The 15930-nt window shown below is 35.3% G+C and overlaps 1 protein-coding gene across 1 annotated transcript in view; it reads right to left on the minus strand.

Annotated features, from left to right (window-relative positions):
- Window positions 1-110: 110 nt before the first annotated feature.
- Window positions 111-15930, minus strand: part of LOC117102491 (mediator of RNA polymerase II transcription subunit 13-like) — an 83332-nt gene continuing 67512 nt past the window's right edge. The window contains exons 20-32 of the mRNA XM_033242774.1: window positions 15634-15804; window positions 15300-15397; window positions 14403-14528; window positions 13893-14016; window positions 12957-13016; window positions 11482-11670; window positions 11023-11261; window positions 10183-10374; window positions 9307-9679; window positions 7905-8066; window positions 6793-7148; window positions 6129-6403; window positions 111-3960 (exon numbers count right to left, since the gene is read on the minus strand). Of these exons, the coding sequence (XP_033098665.1) occupies window positions 3828-3960; window positions 6129-6403; window positions 6793-7148; window positions 7905-8066; window positions 9307-9679; window positions 10183-10374; window positions 11023-11261; window positions 11482-11670; window positions 12957-13016; window positions 13893-14016; window positions 14403-14528; window positions 15300-15397; window positions 15634-15804 (2498 nt within the window). The 3' untranslated portion in view covers window positions 111-3827. The remainder of the gene's footprint in view (window positions 3961-6128; window positions 6404-6792; window positions 7149-7904; window positions 8067-9306; window positions 9680-10182; window positions 10375-11022; window positions 11262-11481; window positions 11671-12956; window positions 13017-13892; window positions 14017-14402; window positions 14529-15299; window positions 15398-15633; window positions 15805-15930) is intronic.

Raw genomic sequence — 15930 nt, forward strand, 5'->3', positions numbered from 1 at the left:
TAATAGCGGTGCTTATTAGGCCATTTACGGTACACATATATGAGGAAATTGTAACTTGGACAATGTTTTTATAGTAAAAAAAAAAAGCAACAAAAGTCAAGAGACATAACTTTTCCATTAGCATTTATCTGAATAACTTAAACTTTATTCTACAAATTGATAGGAAAAGTATATAAACAGTCGCATTTCATTTTTTTTTTATTAAGAATCTTATGGTTTTGTTCTGTTTTTAAACTCTCAATACCTTACAGTAGTAATTTCGAAATTATTCATAATATTTATCATAATGAGAGCTCTTCATTTTTCCATAACCCCTCTCAGCTTCTCAATAACATATGCATAAAGTGAAGTCATCAACGGGTGGGGCGATATAACTTGATTTACAGACTGTACACCTATGGATACCCCTCATACTTTTTTATTTACAGGGGATTGTTCACATGAATTCAAATAAAATAAAAACAAAATATATAAAATTTAATTACTAATTACAAATATTCTTTCAGTCTCTCATGATAACATCATCGACTGTCCTGAGTTACGGACCGATTCCTCATCCGATACCGCAAAAATTTTTCCTTTATAGACCTCACAAAATCTATCAATTACATTGCCATTACAAGCAGTCAATGGACACATGACAAGCCCGCCCGCAATAATCCAGTAAAATCATGAATTTCATGATCATTATCATAAACTACACTGGAGTGCCTTGTATCACTTGCCACGTCTTTGCATTCAGAATTACTAAGGTACGCAAAGCGAGATAATAAACAGTGAATACGCTAGATATAGTCTTTATGTGAAATACTTCAGAAGTATTAAGACAGAATTCTACAAAAGCCGCTTAGTTGATAAGATTTTAGTCACTTATGATGATTTTTGTAGACAGATAAAAAATGGGTAATCACAAACTGAAAAATACAGGAAGAAACTGCTCGTGTTTCTTTACAAAAAATAGCACACACATACACTCTTCTGAATGACCTGAAACATTACCCCAAAATAGTTTCTGCTTCAAAGCCAAAAAAAAGGAAACATTACAGTACTTGGACTTAAAGAGAACACTTTTTTTCTTGAATCATATTTAAAAAGTATAATAATTTATAAGAAGCCAAGGTCAAAAGTATATCGCATCAGTTTTCCGTCATCAGATGCATGACGACAATTTATAAGGGAACCAAATACGTGTTCTATAAGTTACATGACTTCAAAAACGGGCCAATCAGACGCCAGAGGGCTAACTGTATGAATTTGCAGATACACTGGCAGTTTGATGCATAGTTTCTGCCACTCACTCACATATGCATAGGGTTCGCATTGCATTTCATAAAAAAAAAAATTACACAACATTGTTCATTCCCACGATTGGAATATCATCAAGGAGAAATTAAATAGTGCCCTCTTCAGAATTTACCAGGGGTTCAAACATTAATTTTAGACTTTCTACACCAGATAGTATATATTATCAGAAAACTATAAATAACAATTATTACAATCAAAATCATATACATACAATAGTAACAATTTGTATCATTATAATTACACAATTGTTAATTATTAAACGCATGGAGCAAAATAAAAACAAATAAAACAACATTGTAGATAATTAAACTTTGTGTTTTCTGGTAATGATATATTATTATACTGTAATTATTTCATTAACTACTTTCTCCCAGACACCCAATCCCTCTCCTCAAATCAATTATACACTCTGAATGTCAAACTTAACTTATACATATAACATGTAGATATTTATCTTCTTATTCTCATACTGTCTCGCCACGCATAAATAAACAAACATCCACACATACACTCTGACATACATACATCCCTTTATACCACATGCATACATACATACACACACACACACACACACACACATTCAGACAGGCTATTTTTGGATGGAAAGCATAATAAACAATACATCCAGACACCATTAAAATAAAATTAATTCAATGCTATATTACAGGAATCGGATAACTGGTATGTAATATAATAGTATACCTTTTAAAATCAACCAATGACGTAGCCCCTCTTATTTTACATAATCCAATGATATCCATCTCTACTTTGAGTAACCAATGCCTAGGCTTGTAACATTTTAAGCGACAATTGGCACAGCTTGTCTTAGTAGAAGTGACGAATCAGGGCAGCCCATATTGTTTCAATAATGCAGTTTGTCTATCTTTTTGAGTGACGAATGGCACAGCCCGTCCTATTTTGAGTATCCAACAGCATCTTCTATCTTATACTTTTATAAGATTACAAAATAGAAACTGCAATAATTCACTACTTTTGTAGTATCAATAGTAATAAGTTATAGATTGTTCTGATATAGAAAATGCCATTAAAACTATAACAGTCTGCCATTTGAAATATTATCAAAAATAGTTGTGGCATTCATTCAAAATTGTGATATATTAGTTTCTCTTTTGAATTTACAATCCTCTTCATATCATGTATATATCTTACCTGGTATTTCATATATTTCTTTAGATTTAGAACCTTTTACATTAATATTGCTCTTTTTTTACGTTTATTCATAACTATATATCATCTTGTAAGAATTTATAGATATATTGGAAAATTCATTGATCAATCAAATGATGAATAATTGATTTGATAATTTATGCAAAACACTATCATTCCCAATTCCCAGAGGAAAGATTTGATTAAAGACTGCACCAAAAATACATTTTATATTTTAATGTGAATTAAGAATTAAGAGTCAACCAAACATAATACTAATTAGAATTAAGTTCACAATCTAAATTGGTAGTTCATGAATAATTAATGATCATAAAACTTAATTGTGAAAGACAGATCATCAATATGCTATTAAATTTTTGCCTTCTCCGGTGAAAATTTTTTAACAAAAAACACAAAGTATATTAGAGCGCAACTCATCATAAACCCGACAAAGAAAAACTCAAGACAACCCGAGAATAAGATTTATAGACAGAAGACAACACAAAAGACGCAAGCACTATTTTCAGTTATCAGAACAATGATACAAAAAAAAAATAATTTTCCTGAGAAGTAAGCTTTCTCTTATTAAAACATAATTTGCAAGCTTTACATTCAGATATAATCAGGATATTTCAGCGTATCAGGTGATTGAATACTAAGACTGACATTATGTAGATGAAGCAAAAATGATGAAGCACTGTTAATCAAATTAGGTTCGGAAAGACTTGTTCTGATAAATGCTAAACATGAAGGAGTTGGTTTCAACAATGGATAACACTCTTGAAAGAAAAAGGGCTGGAAAACAATTAGCGTTCTTAACTGGTGCAACTTTCACGCATCTAAAAACAGTCGGGAACGTACAGTACATTACCAAGGCACATTGCAGGAGAAAAAAAAATTACTTGTAGACTTTGAGGGCAGCATTACTTTCATTTTTCAACCAGACTATTCCATATTCTATATATTTTGGACAATTACATTATGTGCATAATCATAATGCCCATACATACACAAAAAACTACATAGTAACCTCTTGGTACAAATTTTGCATATTCAGATGGTACTATTCGATTGCAATTTTTTGTACCAACTGATTGAATTTGATAAATAAATTGATGTATTGAATTTTGGATCAATAATAATATTGTTTTAGATGAAAAAAAATTGGCAGATTTATCAAACTCAAACCATAGATAATAATTAATCACAAAATACACATGGTAATAAACTGGATTATGTTGATGGCACTTGCATCATCCCCTTTGTTGCTGGCATTACCGTCGTTCAAGTAAACAATGACAGCTCTTATTGGCGAATTTTCATGTGGCTGTTGCTTTCACAACTGGTGGAGCGAATCAGAGAAGAGCTGCTATAGTGTTATACAGCTGCATGAGTACTAATATATGGACAGGAAGGCAGGATTGGCGGTCTCCGGTTGCAGGATCTACCGACAGCCATGACAGATTGTTGTAGTTCTCAAGCACATACCTGAAATAGTGACCAGAAATTTATCGTCAATTATAACTATACATTAAAGAAAAAATAAATGTGGCAAAGACAAGCAAATCCATTTTTAGTTATTAATTTATTAATACAGAGTTAAGCAGTAAAATGAAAGTTATAAAATGGTTAGAGAATCCTTTAAATCCGACATTTCGTTATGAAGTTACGGTAGTTTAAATATACAGTGGCTTGGAGGTAATGCACTACTAAGTTTAAATATTTCTAGATTCCAATAGCATTGGATAGATTTCTTTCACATCAACATTAATAATTACATCAGATTAGGCCAAAAAAAAAAAAAAATGTTCTGGTTCTGGTCAGACCAAAGTTACAGAATTGATGCGGGCGATGCGTTTTTTTTTTGAAAAGCATGGAAAGTACAGAAAAGGTGTTTTTAGTATCTTTTTTATGTTCTGCTAATGCTATACATTGTTGTCCTTCCACATTCTCGATTTCGCTTTATTTGCTAAGGGGCCCGTCTTAATTCATCATCATTATCAGCATTAATGGGTATGCTTTGAAAAAATCCGACGGCCGATGATCCCACCATAGCCGTGACTTTCTTCGATCCCGGGTGCAAATGTCGCTCACCTTCTTGGGGAGGACGACGGACTTTCATCACATACTTACACGCTTGGCAAACTCGCCGAGCTACGGTATCGCAAGATAAAATGCCAAAAGGTCCCTTATATTACGGTGTATAAGTCGCACCTGTGTATAAGCCGCACCCCTAATTAGGACGCGAAAAATCACGATTTTTTTTGGCCACCTAGCTGTGTATAAGCCACATCTATTTTTTAAGCCCCAAACCGTTACAAACTTCATCTTTTTCTATTGAAAAAGATGACAAACAACTGGAAATGCGTGTAAACTTCAGGCTACCGCAATGAAACAAGTATTCTGCTCTGGGGAAATCCCCATTTCATGCTAGACGGTCGCGCTACGTTAAAATTTCAACATCCGTTTAGTTTAATAAAATCTAAGAAAATAAAATACTTATTGAGTATATTTATCTATTTTAAACAATCATTCTATTATTATGGTGACTAATAACAGTCGTATTAAGCTTAATATATTGGTAATTCCAGGCCTAAGTCATGACTACTCACAGCCAATTGTGCGAAGCATGCACTCATCACGCACCCCGTTTTATAAACAAAAACAGAAGTGGAGAAAATCTCGTGCGATACAAAGTTTACGCATGCGCAGATGACGAATGCCTTTCTAAAGTCAAATTCAAGTAAAATAATTATTACAACACAAGAAAACTTGTGTTTTTATAGCATAAATTAATTTCACAAGTTTTTATTCTGACATTTTAGCGGATCATTCTCTCTATAACGGTACAAGCCACCGGGAACCCGGAACGTCAAACAGCAAGTTTCAACAACCTGCCCACATGTGTTTTATTGCGACATTCGTAAATGAAGCTGCTCACGTGACCCAGGATCAAATTCGCGAAAAGTAGTTTGGTAGTTTCGAACAGCATGTTTCAAAATTGTTTATGAATGAATGATTTAGACAACCCAAACTATTGCTTGAATGTCGTAGAAATCGTAGTAGGAATCCTAGTACAGCATGCACTGTAGTATAATTACAAATACTAGGCCTACAAACCGGCCCTACCCTAGGCTAATTAATTGGGCTAGCAATGGCCTAACCTAGAATGGATAAGCCGCACCCCAAAATTCGGAATAGGTGGCGATGTTGTATGTCCAGGGAAAAAAAAAAAAAAAATTGATGCGCAGTGTCTAAATCGATGCGCGCGCTGACCAGAGACAGAACATTTATTTTTTTGGGCCTTACTAAAAACGTATTTATGTCTTCCCATTAATATCCAATGCATTAGATTAAGTTCTTATGGAATATAAACATTAGTTCACTGAGGGAGAAATCTTAACATTTGTAGCTAGTAAATTGTCTCTCCAGTGAGGAAAGATGAAATGTGGATAAATTGCTTTGCCCAAAGAGGACAAGAACATGATGCCGACTTCAGACTCAAACCACTGATCTTTTGATTGGAACCATGGTGCCTTACTGCTTTACCACATTATTCCTTGCAACAGCAGCAGCAGTAACAACAGCAAAATACATTGTTATCTTTTATAAACTACAGTTTATTAGCGAGTATTGGATTAAGAGAAGCACCTTACCTAAGGACATCAGTGGTAAGGTTTGAATCTAGAGGATGGCAAGATTGCTTGTTGGCCTGCAATGGATCTTGGCTCTGGTGTTCCGTTGATGTGTTCACATGCAGAGCAGCTTTCAGGAAGACGGGGCAACTGTTTTCAGCTTCGGGACAGGAAGCCCAGAACCACTTGGGTAGTGGACCAGTCTGAGCGGTGGAGATGAAGTAGCCCAGGGCAAGTGGTTGCTGAAGAACTGCTTCTTCAGATTCACTCTGAAGAACATGAAGACCGCTGGGATTCTAAATAAGAAAAAAACAAAAACAAAACATGGTTTTAGTTTTATTTCGCCTAGTTTGGAGCTTGGTGGTTAGGCTGCATGCTTTCCAATCACAAGGTCCAAAGTTCAAATACTGCGACATCAAGATATTTTCTCACAACTAAAATACATTTTAACTACACAGGAGCAATAGAGACTGGTTATATAAATTCACTGGAAGATTGAAAATTGTTAATATAATTCATATAAGTTACACACATTTATTAAATTATATTTCGATGGTTGAAAAATGTCCTTAGTTGTACAGTAGCAATTTTATATATTTAACAGCATTCATTTTGAAAAGCCCCCTCATTAGTTTGCAAAATTAATCTTGCAAAGAAGCCCATCTCGTAAAGAAGTCCGCCGTACCTTTACCGCTGGATCTGCACCTTGGAATGAGTTCTGTCTATGAGTGGGTGATGAGGCAGCATTCGTTTGAAGAGGTTCGTCCATCATGGCATCCTCCAGACCGGGAGAAGAAGGCAGATCAAAAAGTTTGGCAAAATCTAGTGGCCCTTCGTCTTGGCCAAGCTCTAGGAGACCATCCGCCTGAAGCATGCTCTCGCTGATCGAATCAAATGCATGGTCATTGTGAGTGACCCCTTGGGTGGTAGCACTAGTTGGGAAGACGAGGATGTGGGTGCAGGTGGCGTCCTTAGGGGTGCTCAGGGTATTATTCGACTGTTGAACCTGGCTCACTTTACTTAGCTTATCGGCTGCTGAATCTACAAGAGATGTAAATGATTACAAACTGTTTTACGTTATGCCACAGTAACCAATACTACAAAATAAATATGTAGAATAAAGTTCACAGATTTAATAGCAAGATTTAATGTCAAAATATATTAAATATACTATTTGGTACCTATTCTTTAAAGACTTTTTCTTCTAAAATGTATTGCTATGTAAGCTAACACATTGAAAAACTTGTAAGTAAATTATCAAGTTGGAAATTAGAATTAGAATAATGTTTTCCCACCATTTTACAAACACAAATAACACCATTCTTATATTTTTTTACATAGACTCTTAAATTTTCTGGTAACAATGTTAATTATTTCTGCAGGGAAACTTCTTTTTAAAAGGTTTTGTCCAGATTTCATCACATTATATACAGGTAGTATGTTTTTAATTAAACAATTCAATGTTTTAATTGATTAGGTTTATTTTTTAATATCATTAACATTTAGAAAGAGAAGACACACTTGCATATAGGTGTACTTAATGCAAAGTTATTGAAAACTATGAATGCAATACAGTGGTAGGGCCAGTGCCAGCTGGGCCTCAGAGTGGCACAGGACCGACGACAGAGAACCTTTAACCCCCCATCGAGGGAAGAAGGTACCTATCTTAAAAATGTTCTCCATCCACATTGAGACAGAGGTGATTACGGACCCCATGTCAAGATTTTGGACCACTCATTACGGACCTCTTACTGGGGAATCTGCGGCAATAACTAGCGATTTGAGCGCAAACTTTACCTGACATGAGCTTGAGGGTAGCCTCGGGTTCGATTGACACAAGGCAGGCACTAAGTATGCAAGGAATCTCTGAATTATTGGTTATATTGCACATACTACAACACCCGTGAAGTTGCTGGGTCCGCTTTGCCAACGACTTACGATTCAACAACTTATTCCAATCTATGGGAAGAAAAAAAAACAAAGGGTTATTCTGTAGTATTATTTGTGAATATGTGTGTGTTTAATAGTTACTTAATGCCTAAAATTGAAAGAAGCATTAAGTTTAGTCTGGTCCTTCATTTATTCCATTCCATAAACTCAAGTCATAACGACCTCTGTACAATCCCTTCACAAACTATGAGGAACACATCTAACCCCTGAGTCAGGAGAAACCATGCTCAATATCACAAACGAGGCCAGCCTTACAGAAAAAAAAAAACTTAACGAGGTCAGCCTTACAAAAAAAAAAAACTTAACGAGGTCAGCCTTACAAAAAAAAAAACTTGTGTTGCTTAAGTGCAACATTCCCAAAATCTCAAATCATCCTCATTATCACCAACTACAATAGAAACCCTCATTTACGAACCCCAATTTAACGAATTCTCGATTTTACGAACGTAAAATAAAGGTGATGACATCATAAAAATTTAAGTGAAAGATTAAAAAAAAAAAATATGCTCGAATTGTAACTGTTATTAGCATGCATACAACACAACACACCATACTATACAGTACTATGTAATTCTCAAGTGAAGGAGGCCCTCTAACGGGTCTCTTCAAAGCCAGTGTTTTTTATGGCTTCACACATGTGCATGCGACAAATTTTACTTCTCTTTCAAACATCGTTTTCAGCTTTAAAATTCAACATAGTACTTGATTGTTTTATTGAATGATCAATATATAATAAACAAGTATCTATGGAAGTTGTGTTGGAGTAAAATCCACAATCTAGGTATTTAAGAAGGTTAAAATGTCCGATAAAAACAAATTTATGTAGGACCTAGAGTGGGATCAGAATGCTTAGAAGCTGCCTACTGTAGGCCTAGGCCCCCTTAGACTTAGCTGCGTAGGCCTGTAGGCCTAGCCTAGGCCTAGTTTATGCTAGTGAAAGTAGTACCAGTGCAAATATATATGAATTTGGGTCAACCCGATTTTACGAATACCCGCATTTAAGAACGGCTATGGGCCCGTGCCGTACGTAAATGAGGGGTTCTACTGTATCTGTATTACTCCCTCTAATTAAAGACCCCTCCAATTAAAGACCACTTCTGATGAAAGACCACTTTTCTGTAGTCCCATATTAACAAATGTCTTTATTATTCTCATTAGAGATCAAAGCTGCTAAAGACCATGTAAACCTCGGTTCCATAAGTGGTCTATAATTGGAGGGGGACCTGTATTTAATAATTAAAGCCGATACCTTTGAGCTCTCCATGGCCGAGCCGTCCAAACCTGCCAACCACTAGCCTCCATGGATGGGCAGCTTTACACATCACCTCCATCATAAAATCCCAGACCTTGCCTAAGGCGATCTCCCGTACAGAGACCTTTTTACGGCGCGTATGATTTGGCACGTCAATGCTGATTACTTTAGTGTCCATAGTCTCGCCTTTGTTATCAGTACATGTGGCGAGAATCCATCTTTGGTCATGTGATAAACAATAAACACAGAACAGCTCCCCCCACTGTTGCTGTCTCTCCCCGAATGTTTCCCCTAGTTCGGTCTGTTTGTCCTTAATTGGTGCTAGCACGTAGGGTGGCGTATATAGCCTCTGTAGATGGGAAGCTGAGTCCTGCACCACAACCAGAGAGAAAAGAATAAAGTAAAAAATATTTAAGTCACTTAGTAAAGACATAGCTGATGAGAAGATAATAAAATTAGAAATTCAATTAGAAGTCTATTTATTTCAGTTAAGTATATATTTAAAAATGTGACTTTAAAAGTGACTCCAAAAAGAGAAAGTAAAGCCATAATTACCCAACTTTTTAACTTTATTAAATCATCAGAAATGACATATTTACAAACACTGGGAGAGTAATTATCAAATATGCTACAATAAGCAAATATAATTAATGAACCATAAGAGAGTAAAAAGCAGCAAATGTGATGGTTCCAAGGGCACAGATTGAGTCAAAATGAAATAAACAGTTTAAATATAGCATTATTTACTAAATATTAATTTACTACTGGTCCTAAATACATCGTTAATACGTGTCCACACGTTTTTAAAATAACTGATTCTAAATGTAGAGCTGAGTGAAATAGCCAGCTAAAGTATTGAAATGCAACACCTACCCCCTTTGATTTCAGAATTGCTTCCAACTCTGCCGTTGGTCCAAACCCTGTCATGCTATTACTAAGTAGCGTTGGCGTCACAATCTTTCTACACTGCGAAAACACGGAGAAGGCTAGGCATTTGGTATCATCCAGTGATGGACTATTGAGGTCGCTGTTCATTGTATGGATTATTTTGGACACTGGAACAATCTGCCACAAAGACGAAAAAAAGAACATTGTATATTACAAACTGAATTTTACATTACAGTAGAAACTCGACCTTGGGGAAACCATACTCTACATGTTGCCCAGACCATGGCCTCAATGCTTCCATCTAGGCCTAGCCATACCTAGCACCTAAGAGACGACCGAGACTCGAGAATATCAAACCAGTCTATGTATTTATATAGTATAATGTTGCTGTGTGCCACTAGGCCAGTCTTGTTAAGGTTACACAACTGATCCACACGGGAGAAACCGTGAAAAATAAAAAAATATTAAATAAAAAAATAAAAAAATAAAAAAAATAAAAAATTATTAAAATAAAAAAAATATTTAAAAAAAAAATTTAAAAAAAATATTAGTAAACTACTTTGTTATATACATAACATATAAATTAACTATATTTATTTATTTAACAACTTTGTTGCAGAGAGTGGAGACTGATGAGCCAAGAAAATGTCTCATCAGAACTATGACACTTCAGTTTAATCTCTGACCCTATGAGGTTGTGCTAGTGACATTCGAGAAGCAAAACACCTCCCTAGCGCCACAACAAGTGATAAGAACCTGTACACATACCTCGGGATCAATAAGGTTAAGATATATTATAGGTACACTCAAGGTGCCCAGACTAACCTGCAAAACAACAGAGCGCTTTAACTTCTCGTCGAGGTTCCTGAACATCTCCATGAAGCATCGTACAAGGCCCACAGTAGCTAACGTGTTGTATTCACCTGCCGGTTCGTAATTGGAAGAGAATGGGTCGATCATGTAGATGACGATTGCCGGAGGATGGATGTTGTCGGTGTTGTCGCCCGATAAAGAGAAGCTGGGGTTTTCCTTGTTATCGACAACCTCTGCATTATCTTGACACCCTGTGGGTAAAACATTGTTGAGATTAACACTACACATATAACACGCATCAAAATGATAAACACGATTAATGGCAATAAGCATGCCCTTTCCCATGCTTATTCTGTTCTTATATATTTAGTTATCCATCAACTACATTCTGAATAATTGTGAAAAATGAAGAAAATATACAAAAATTTAATATGTATAAAATTAAATACAAATTATTACACAAATTAATACCTGTTTGAGCTGGGGCAGCTGGGGGTCCCATGTCACCATCTCTGCCCCCTGCTGCTGTTGAGTTGTACATGTTGGTGCTGGTGTTGTTGGCCTTTGCTCCTGCACCACCACCACCACCACCACTGACTCGCTCCGGTCGACCTCGTGAGAATATGGTCTGGTCGATTTGTTCGTTCATTAGGAATGGAGCTGTATAAATGAAAAAAAAATATTGGTAAATATACTTCCAAAATATTTAAAGACACAAATTATAGTAGTTAATTGAGGTATCCTAAGGCTATTTTTATACCTTATTTTGCAAAGTTTGCTTCTAAAATATATTTAGAGGGTAAACAGGGGTCTCGCCAGCTATACTTAAGCGTGGCAGGGCCGCCACTCTTGTGCGAAAAAAAAAAAATTATGGCCACGCTTAGGCAAAATAAGCAAAGATTAAAATATTAGCCCCATGCTAAAAAGAAATAGACTAAGTATATTTTATTCAAAACGTTAGAATAAATAAATACCGAAGTGTAGAACTGCAGGCAGTTCCACAACGTTCTCATGGGGAACAGTACTTGTTCAATCGCATATCGCGAGGCACCGCTTTCAATGCAAGTCCAACTGCAGAATCTCTTTGCACGCCGCTTATGCGTACTCAAGTAGGTACCTGTGAACTCAGGAAGGTGGTCCCTGGTCGGCTAGTAGATAGGATATTGCATGTTCAGTATTGTACACTAGTGGTGATCACAATATATTTAGTAAAGTGACCATTTTTTATGAACCGTGATTGATAAAATAACATTTAGGCCTATTAATTGAATTTACGCGATTTCAATGTGAATCACATTTTAAAAAATATATATACAGAATTTTGACTGGGTATTCCAAAAAAAAGAAAAAAAAAATGGCAATGCTAATTTAAACCATTGCCTATTTAGTGAAAGTTTTACCGACAACTAACAGTTATTAATCGTTATAGAAGAAATTATACCGCGATTGAAAATGTTTAAATCTTTATCACCCATCAACACTTAGTGTACGCACCTTTGTACAGTACTATAACAGATTCCATCATGTAGGTACTAGTTTTGATGAATTCTTTCCATTTCTTCATAATTTAAGTGTACATAATTTAGTGGCTGATTCAGGGTAGGGGACAGCCATCCCACCCCAGTAAAATTTTCAAAATTTAAAATAAATTGAGAAAAAAAAATTCTACTCAAATTTCGAGTCTAAGAGTTTTGTTTCTGAAATTCCGCCACTCTTAAAAAAAATCCTGACGAGAGCGATGGGGTAAAAAATGGTGAAGGAGAAAATAAATATAAAATTTTATTGACAAGAAAATCAAAATATGAGTGCATGAGCTTAAATTATTTTTGCACGAAAATATGCTGAAGATGCAAAAAAGGATAATTTTAATTTGAAATAATCATTCTCAGAGGTTATTAAATAGATAAAAACACAGCATTTCCGAATTTTTACTAATATCAACTTACCAACATGATGTTTACAGACTTGAGCATACAGCTTTAACTTAGAAGCATCTGGATGAGAACCTAAGTCAGGAAAAATTATTCATTGATTTTATTTTTTTTACCTTGTTTACATTGTACACTGTTTGCATTTCTATATGAAAATGCAATGTTTTTCACCCAAGAGTAGAGAATTGCAAGAGGTTTGACTGCCCTGATTTTGTATGCACGCAATGAAACGTTGAACAAAATATTACCACAAGATAGGGGGCGCCCTATTAGAATAGCGTTCGAAACTCAAACATATGTTCTATAAACGAAGTATGTGTTCAACGCTTTTGACGTTTTTTTGAATGACGCCTTCTAGTTCGTGGTAGTACTGATTTGAGATAGGATTGCATTCAAATGAAACCCAGAGAATGGGACCTCTTGCAGTAATATATGCTTCAGTTTTACAAAGAACAAGGCTAAATACAATTTCATATACGAAAACTGACTTCCTAAAGATTAACTATTAGCGTGCATTAGAATATAGAAAAAACCAAAATCAAAACTTTTAGGTGTACAAAATATGCAAAGAGGTTCTTTATTAAGCACAGCTTATTTGCTTTGAAAAACTCCCGGGGTAATCTTCCCAAGCATTAACAAAGGTGAGTTAAATGGCCGAGTCGTTGAGGCAGGGGTGCCGCAACATACAGCTTTAATATCTTTCCTTGGCCCTAGCGCCTGAAGCTGAATAAATAAATTACCACATAGCTTAAATTTATCAAAGAGAATATTACACAGGCTACATCATATTTACCAAATAAATAGTTTGTTAGACTAAAAAAAAAATTATAATCCAAACCGGGCTTTAGTTAATCTGAGCATCAGACAGTTCTGTCCTGTAATTCATTAGTGTAATTATGGATGGAATCGTAAGAAATAATTAGAAACAAAAAGTAACAATCAGTAACTTACCCAAATCTGTGAACCAGCTGTCAACAGGCTCGTGATGGAGCTTAGCGGCTGCTTTCTTTCCGATGCGATAAATACCGTCGCGCAGTTTATAAGCAATTGGAACGTGCCTTCCTAATCTACAGGTCTGAAAATATAATCACAGTAGTTGTGAGTTTCTAAAGTCTTGTCGTTTATTAAAGTAATCGCTTACAGATTCGTAACTTAATCCACACGTTGTTCAATGACTTTATGTTATATGGAGTTCTAAGACAGAGAAGTGTTGATGAAATCATTGGTATATTATATACTTTAGAACGAAAGCTTGGTATCAATAGATTACCGAATGGTAAATCTGTGATGACGCAATAAATTCACTGACTTTCAGGACTTGTTTAATTTCAAAAGCTTAGAGGCATAGAAACACAATAAAAGAAAGATCATGCGATTTAGCAAATTTAGAGACTTGCTCTTTCGCAGGTAAGATTAAACATTAATAAAGGAAGAGAACTGACGTCAATGGCTTTTACTTACCTCGTAGACTGCACTAAGCTCTTTGAAGAATGCCTTGGCCTTTTGGAGAATGAATTTGTCGTCAGGGGCTACAACTAAATATGCGATGTCTCGTGGGCAACTGTAAGGCTCAAGTAATAATTTCTCCTGTGGGGAAAAATACATGGGAATCATTAGAAGAAACAATCAGCAAACACTTGAGAAACAAAATATCATTATCTATAATCTTAACCCTACCAATGCATTGGAACACACATAATTTTAAGGGAATTTTTTTCTTTTTTGGTTTTTTCTATATAATTTCAAAATGGCACTCAATCTTGCTTTTAATTTTTTGTAATTCTTTTTTAACAAATTAGAATGTCAATTTATAGACTTTTGTTGCAATTATATGCGAGCAATACAGACATCTATGTAGCTATATTAAATTGACCTTGGGATTAGGCACCAACTCCTAGGGACAAAACAACTAGTGTAGTAGATCTTAGGAATGGAAATACTTCCTTAAATCTAGGAATAGAAGTCCTAGAATAGATATTAGGCACAGAAGTAATAGCTTACATCTTAGGGACATATTCTTATACCAATAATATTAAAGACATAAATTATTGGATTAGATCTTAGGCAAATAAGTGTTAGCTTAGACCTTCAACACAGGTGCTATAGTAATTTAATAAGCAATTAGTGGTTGCGTATCATAATAATACACTAGAGGAAATTATTATACAAAGTTTAGATTAACGCATGAAAAAAACTCCAGAGGGTCTGCAAAATTTACATGGTTTGGGATAAAAAAAATAACATTGGGAGTTACAGTATGGTGTTCAATTGACTTCTAGCTTAAATCTTGGGCACAGATTCTAGGTTAGATCTTAGGCATGGGGGTTATGCTTACTATATGGTATATTAGTCACTTACCCATTTACGGAGTGCATAGGGTGAGAAGGACAGCCACTCTTTGTCATGCCCTACCAGTAACGGTGGAATGGGTAATGGTTGCGAAGATTGTTGAGGACCTGTATTAGACAAAACGATAATTGACAGTCATTACAATTTGAGAACACCAGATGGCTGAATCATGGTTGTGTTAATGAATGGACAAACGAAGGAACAAATGAAAGGAAAAGGAAAACAGACAGACATATTTGGATTCAACGACAGATGCATTGTCTGGCTGAATTAATGGATGGGCAAAAACATACACAGTTAAATAAACAACCCCTTTCTTATATTTATCATCATAGTTACATACCTTTGATGGCACAATTAAAGAAAAATTGCCAGGTCAAAGGTCCCTGAACAGTGTAGACTTTCTCCCAGGCTCTTCTATTGCCACGTTTCAGTACAGCATCTTGCAACAACGGCTGCATGGATGACAGCGCCCTCATCAGTCCCTGTGTCGTTAAACAGTTTTTCTGAGGATCTAAAAAATCAAAAATTTTTAAGAAAAATATTGAATTATATATATTTTTAAAAATACATTTAATCTATAATAATGATCACAATTCTTACTCTTAATACCAGCGCATGTAAACTTGAAACTCTCACA

Source organism: Anneissia japonica, unplaced genomic scaffold, assembly GCF_011630105.1.
Source record: "Anneissia japonica isolate Jap-2015-1 unplaced genomic scaffold, ASM1163010v1 scaffold287868_len458714_cov195, whole genome shotgun sequence".
Taxonomy (NCBI): domain Eukaryota; kingdom Metazoa; phylum Echinodermata; class Crinoidea; order Comatulida; family Comatulidae; genus Anneissia; species Anneissia japonica.